This window comes from Malurus melanocephalus, unplaced genomic scaffold (genome assembly GCF_030028575.1).
Source record: "Malurus melanocephalus ecotype Western Australia unplaced genomic scaffold, MMel_1.1 scaffold_1321, whole genome shotgun sequence".
Taxonomy (NCBI): domain Eukaryota; kingdom Metazoa; phylum Chordata; class Aves; order Passeriformes; family Maluridae; genus Malurus; species Malurus melanocephalus.
Genome location: NW_026624553.1, coordinates 34,759 through 41,064, shown reverse-complemented (window position 1 = coordinate 41,064; position 6,306 = coordinate 34,759). Strand labels below are relative to the sequence as shown.

The 6,306-nt window shown below is 58.2% G+C and overlaps 1 protein-coding gene across 1 annotated transcript in view; it reads right to left on the bottom strand.

Annotated features, from left to right (window-relative positions):
* Positions 1 to 6,305, bottom strand: part of LOC130586807 (solute carrier family 41 member 1-like) — a gene marked incomplete at its 3' end in the record, with an annotated part of 13,214 nt that extends 6,909 nt beyond the window's left edge. The window contains exons 1-2 of the mRNA XM_057387714.1: positions 6,287 to 6,305; positions 4,681 to 5,832 (exon numbers count right to left, since the gene is read on the bottom strand). Of these exons, the coding sequence (XP_057243697.1) occupies positions 4,681 to 5,031 (351 nt within the window). The remainder of the gene's footprint in view (positions 1 to 4,680; positions 5,833 to 6,286) is intronic.
* Between the last annotated feature and the right edge of the window lies 1 nt (position 6,306).

Sequence of the window (6,306 nt, the reverse complement as noted above, 5' to 3'; positions counted from 1 at the left end):
GGAAAGGAAAGGAAAGGAAAGGAAAGGAAAGGAAAGGAAAGGAAAGGAAAGGAAAGGAAAGGAAAGGAAAGGAAAGGAAAGGAAAGGAAAGGAAAAAAGAAAGGAATCTTTGGGAAGGAAATGAGGAGGTTTCTGCAGTGTTTAGCAGCTCCCTCACTCCTGCCAGCTCTGTTAATGTGAGGTGTTACACAATGCTGGGTGTCTGTGGGGCTGTGGGGCTGCTGCAGGGAACAGAGCTCAAAAAAACCCAAAACTAAAACAAACAGCCCCCCCTCCCAAAAAAAACCCCAAAAGCAAAAAACAAAAAAAACCCAAAAAACACTACCCCATGAAAGCAAAGAACAAAAAACACCCAAAAAAAACCTCAAACAAAAAACCCCAATCAAAAATAAAAACCAAACAAAAATGACAACAAGAGAAAATCAAAACCAAAACAAACCAATCCAAAAAAATACAAAAAAAAACCACCCAAAAGAGCCCAGAATAGATAGAGAAGAGGAAATGAGAATTTAAGTTCAGGACGGGAGGGAAAAGGAGCACCCTCCCTCCTTCCAGCCCATCTAAAGACCCTCCAGGGGGCTGGAAAGCAACGCTCAGGGCTCTGCTGGGACAGGGGCTGTGCCAGGGGTCCCCCAGTGCCCACAGAAAGCAGCTGGGACCTTGTGAAGGCAAAACATGCCTGAAATGTCCTTTTCCAGAAAACGATTCCGGTAAATTCCCCCGGATTAATTCAGCCTTTCCTGTTTGGAGTCACTCCCCAGCTGTCCGGGCAGGTTCCGCCAAGAGAGGCCACGAGGGTGACCAGAGCGCAAAGGCACGCGGGCAAATCGCTGCTGTGGGCAGGACGGCGCTGCCTGGCCACCCACAAATCCCMAAAAAAMCCACAAATCCAAAAAAAAACCCCTGTGAGTTCCCGGCATGGGGCTGGGCTGACACTGGAGCCTCTCCCTGCCCACAGCAGCAGCAGCAGGGTTGGTTTGTTTACTCGCCCCAGCATGGCCAGGAGCTCCCAGCAGAGCTTTTGGGGCTGCCACAGCTCCAGAGTGGCTGCAGCTCCACTCCAGGAACTCCAAAAAGGTCGGGATGAACCCAGTTTAAGGCCTGCTGCAGCCCCGTCCCAGGAACCCCAAAAAGCTCAGGATGATCCCGGTTTGGGGCCTGCTGCAGCCCCGTCCCAGGAACCCCAAATAGATCGGGATGATCCTGGTTTGGGGCCTGCTGCAGCTCCATCCCAGGAACCCCAAAAACATCAGGGTAATCTTGGTTTGGGGCCTGCTGCAGCCTCATCAGAGGAACCCCAAAAAGCTGGGGACAATTCCAGCTTGGGGCTTGCTGCAGCCCCATCCCAGGAGCCCCAAAAGATCGGGATGAACCCAGTTTAGGGTCTGCTGCAGCCCTGTCCCAGGAACCCCAAAAAAGATTGGGTTGATCCCGGTTTGGGGCCTGCTGCAGCCCCATCCCAGGAATCCCAAAAAGCTCAGGGTAATCTCAGTTTGGGGCCTGCTGCAGCCCTGTCCTAGGAACCCCAAAAAGCTCGGGGTAATCTCAGTTTGGGGCCTGCTGCAGCCCTGTCCCAGGAACCCCAAAATGCTTGGGATGATCCTGGTTTAGGGCCTGCTGCAGCCCTGTCCAAGAAGCCCCAAAAAGCTCAGGGTAATCTCAGTTTGGGGCTTGCTGCAGCCCTGTCCCAGGAACCCCAAAAAGATCGAGACAATTCCAGTTTGGGGCATGCTGCAGCCCTGTCCCAGGAACCCCAAAAAGATTGGGATGATCCCAGTTTGGGGCCTGCTGCAGCCCTGTCCCAGGAACCCCAAAAAGCTGGGGAGAATTCCAGTTAGGGGCCTGCTGTAGCCCAGTCCCAGGAACCCCAAAAAGCTCGGGGTAATCTCAGTTTGGAGCCTGCTGCAGCCCTGTCCCAGGAACCCCATAAANGCTCCCTCACTCCTGCCAGCTCTGTTAATGTGAGGTGTTACACAATGCTGGGTGTCTGTGGGGCTGTGGGGCTGCTGCAGGGAACAGAGCTCAAAAAAACCCAAAACTAAAACAAACAGCCCCCCCTCCCAAAAAAAACCCCAAAAGCAAAAAACAAAAAAAACCCAAAAAACACTACCCCATGAAAGCAAAGAACAAAAAACACCCAAAAAAAACCTCAAACAAAAAACCCCAATCAAAAATAAAAACCAAACAAAAATGACAACAAGAGAAAATCAAAACCAAAACAAACCAATCCAAAAAAATACAAAAAAAAACCACCCAAAAGAGCCCAGAATAGATAGAGAAGAGGAAATGAGAATTTAAGTTCAGGACGGGAGGGAAAAGGAGCACCCTCCCTCCTTCCAGCCCATCTAAAGACCCTCCAGGGGGCTGGAAAGCAACGCTCAGGGCTCTGCTGGGACAGGGGCTGTGCCAGGGGTCCCCCAGTGCCCACAGAAAGCAGCTGGGACCTTGTGAAGGCAAAACATGCCTGAAATGTCCTTTTCCAGAAAACGATTCCGGTAAATTCCCCCGGATTAATTCAGCCTTTCCTGTTTGGAGTCACTCCCCAGCTGTCCGGGCAGGTTCCGCCAAGAGAGGCCACGAGGGTGACCAGAGCGCAAAGGCACGCGGGCAAATCGCTGCTGTGGGCAGGACGGCGCTGCCTGGCCACCCACAAATCCCMAAAAAAMCCACAAATCCAAAAAAAAACCCCTGTGAGTTCCCGGCATGGGGCTGGGCTGACACTGGAGCCTCTCCCTGCCCACAGCAGCAGCAGCAGGGTTGGTTTGTTTACTCGCCCCAGCATGGCCAGGAGCTCCCAGCAGAGCTTTTGGGGCTGCCACAGCTCCAGAGCGGCTGCAGCTCCTCCCCAGGAACCCAAAAAAGATCGGGATGAACCCAGTTTAGGGCCTGCTGCAGCCTCGTCCCAGGAACCCCACAAAGTTTGGGACGATCCCGGTTTGGAACCTGCTGGAGCCTCATCAGAGGAACCCCACAAAACTTGGGGTAATCTCGTTTAGGGCCCTGCTGCAGCCCCATCCCAGGAACCCCAAAAAGATGGGGACAATTCCAGTTTGGGGCCTGCTGCAGCTCTGTCCCAGGAATCCCACAAAGTTTGGGATGATCCCGGTTTGGAGCCTGCTGAAGCCTCATCAGAGGAACCCCACAAAACTTGGGGTAATCTCGGTTTGGGGCCTGCTGCAGCCCCATCCCAGGAACCCCAAAAAGGTGGGGACCATTCCAGTTTGGGGCCTGCTGCATCCCTGTCCCAGGAACCCCATAAAGCTCAGGATGATCCCAGTTTGGGGCCTGCTGCAGCCCCATCCCAGGAATCCCAAAAAGCTTGGGGTAATCTCAGTTTGGGGCCTGCTGCAGCCCTGTCCTAGGAACCCCAAAAAGCTCAGGGTAATCTAAGTTTGGGGCCTGCTGCAGCCCTGTCCCAGAACCCCACAAAGCTCAGGATGATCCCGGTTTGAGGCCTCAGGGATGGGAACCCCACAGCTCTGCCCAGCCTGGCGTTCAGGAGCTGATCTGGTGCCAGGCACGGGTGGAGAACGTGGCAGAGAGCGGCCCAGGAGGGCACAATTCCCACATGGAAACTCCCCCAGCCAGGCTGGCGCGTTCCCACAGCCTCACGGGGACACCTCGCTTTGTATTCTGAGGGTGCCTTTGCCAAGGATCACCCTCACAAATTCCCGGGATGAACTGAGCCCTGGCACCCCTGGGTGCCTCGGGAGCACGAGGAGGAGGCGCAGGAAGCGCTGGGAACCACTGAGAGGGGACATGGACAGGGCTGAGGGGAGCCTGGAACAGCATGGGGGGCACAGGGATGGGAGGGAGCAGTTCCTGAGGGAAAGGGAAAGGAGGGAGAGGGACAGGAGGGAGCAGCTCCTGGGGGAGAGGGAACAGAGAGAGCAGCTCGTGAGGGAGAGGGACAGGAGGGAGCAGCTCCTGGGGGAGAGGGAACAGAGAGAGCAGCTCGTGAGGGAGAGGGACAGGAGGGAGCAGCTTCGGAGACAGAGGGACCAGAGAGAGCAGTTCCTGAGGGAGAGAAGGGAGCAGCTTTTGAGGGAGAAGGAGAGGGGGAGGGAGAGGGAGAGGGAGAAGGGAGAGGGAGAAGGGAGAGGGAGAAGGGAGAGGGAGAAGGGAGAGGGAGAAGGGAGAGGGAGAGGGAGAAGGGAGAGGGAGAGGGAGAGGGAGAGGAGGGAGCAGCCCCTGAGGGAGAGGGACCAGAGGGAGCAGTCCCTGAGGAAGAGGGACACGAGAGAGCAGCTCCTGAGGAATAGGGAACAGAGAGCAGCTTCTGAGGGAGAAGGAGAGAAGGAAGCAGCCCCTGAGGGAGAGGAAGGAACAGCTCCTGAGCGAGAGGGAGAGGAGGGAGCAGCTCCTAAGGGAGAGGGACCAGAGAGAGCAGCTGGAGAGGGACAGGAGGAACCGGTCCCTGAGGCTGGGGTGTCCCCAACCACCAGCAGGGAAGGGATTTATCCCAAACTGTCACACACAGGGTGGTGACAGTCCCCAGGCTCCAGCTGCACCCTCTCCCCCAAGCCAGGGCCGTGCAGGAGCTTCCTCAGCCTTTCCTTCCCTCACCCCACACAGCCCTGAGGGCTCCCCCTCCYTGGCCAGCACACGAGGGAACCAAGCCCACCCCTCAATTCCAACATTCCACAAAGGAATCCCGAACCAGGAAAGCCCCAGCTTTACCTGCACAATGTCCAGCACCATCCCAGCAGCCACGGTCCCAAAGCCRGCCAGGAGGAACGGGAAGAGCACCTGGAGGCCGATGGAGAAGGAGGTCTCCTTGAGGGGYGAGGCAGGCTCAGGGCCCCGCTCCGTGCTGGTGTCATCGCTCTCATTGCTCTGGCTGCCATTTTCCAGCAGGGCATCCTCTTCCCTCACCCCTTTGGCGTTGGCCCGCGACTCCAGCACCACCACCTCCACCCCGGCGCCGTCAGCCCCCAGGAAATCCGCGGGCTCCGGGCCGGCCGGSCGCTCYCCGGGCACCACGGCCCCGTTGGCCTGGGGGGGCTCCTTCTGCTCCAGCTTGGAAGTCATGCTGCAGGCCAGGCTTTGCTGACCCTTGGCTCGCTGGGCCTACAGCCAGCAGCTGCTCCACAAGGGATCTTCTGCCAGCAGCTTATCCGAGCGGCCTTTCCAGCATCGGGGAGCGACCTCTGCCACCCCTGCGCGCCCGCCCGCCACCGCAGAGCCGGATCCTGCGGCAGAGATCCCCATCAAGAGGAGTCCAGGGACGGGGGACAGCGAGCACGGGGACACGGCAGGAGCTGGGAATGGCAGCAGTTGCCTCTGGCTCCRCTCCTCTCCAGCGCTGGGCGGTGCAGCAGCCACCGGGGCAGGATCCCAGCTTTCCTCCCTCGGTCTGTGACGCCTTAGTGCATCTTTTCCCAGTTGTTTTTTTCCAGCAGCACGGCTGCTGTGATGGAGCAGGGATAAAACCAGGTGAAGGAAAGAAGGCAGAAGCTTAAAGGGATGCTGAAGCACAGATCTGGCTTTTCGAGGTGGCTCTAAAAGCCACTCAGAAAGGTTCTTCTGGCTACCAGGGCTCTGCCACCTCCTCCAGCGGCACCGTCCCTCTGCAGAGCTCCAGTCCGAAGGCTCCTGCGGGCTCTYTGCCAGGACAGCCAGCGATTCCAGCAGGCTTCAAGTGTCACTGCCGTCCTCCTCCTCCAGAAGAAGAATTTCTCACCCAGCAGCACGAGGCGAGCACAGCTCTTGCTCAGAGTAACAGCGGGTTCCCAGTTAAGGTTACTCACGGAGCTGGGCAGGCTGGAGGGTGGGAGCGGGCATTTGGACAGCCTGGGCTTTAACGTGGTTTACCAAGAATTCTTCTTTCACCTGAAACACACGGGAGGAAAAGAAGATATTCCATCGGGTCCTGCGGCAGCCCGAACCAGCAGCTCGGTCCGTTTGCTCCGACAGCTGCTGAGGTTCAGCCTTCGCTGGACCCCGAACTGTCCCTCGGCTGTTCTCTCACAACCCTGGGCACCCTCAGCGGTTGTGCCGGGGGATGCGGGGGCAGAGCCTCCCTCCGCAAGGGACAGACACCCAGGAAGGACCCGCAGGACGATCCCCGCTGCCTCCCGGAGCCGCTCGGCCGGGGCTCCCCCCGCCTCCCGCTGCCGCAGCGCCGGAGTTGCCGCAGCGCCCGCAGAGCCCCGCAAGCCGCCACCWCCGGAGCGGATTCCCGCGGGGATGCGCGGAGCAGAGCGGAGCTGACGGCCGGTCGGTCCCTCGCAGCCCGGCCGTGTCCTCGCGGTACCCCCGACAAGCGCCCGTGTCCCCGCTGTACCTCTGTCCGTGTCCCCGCGG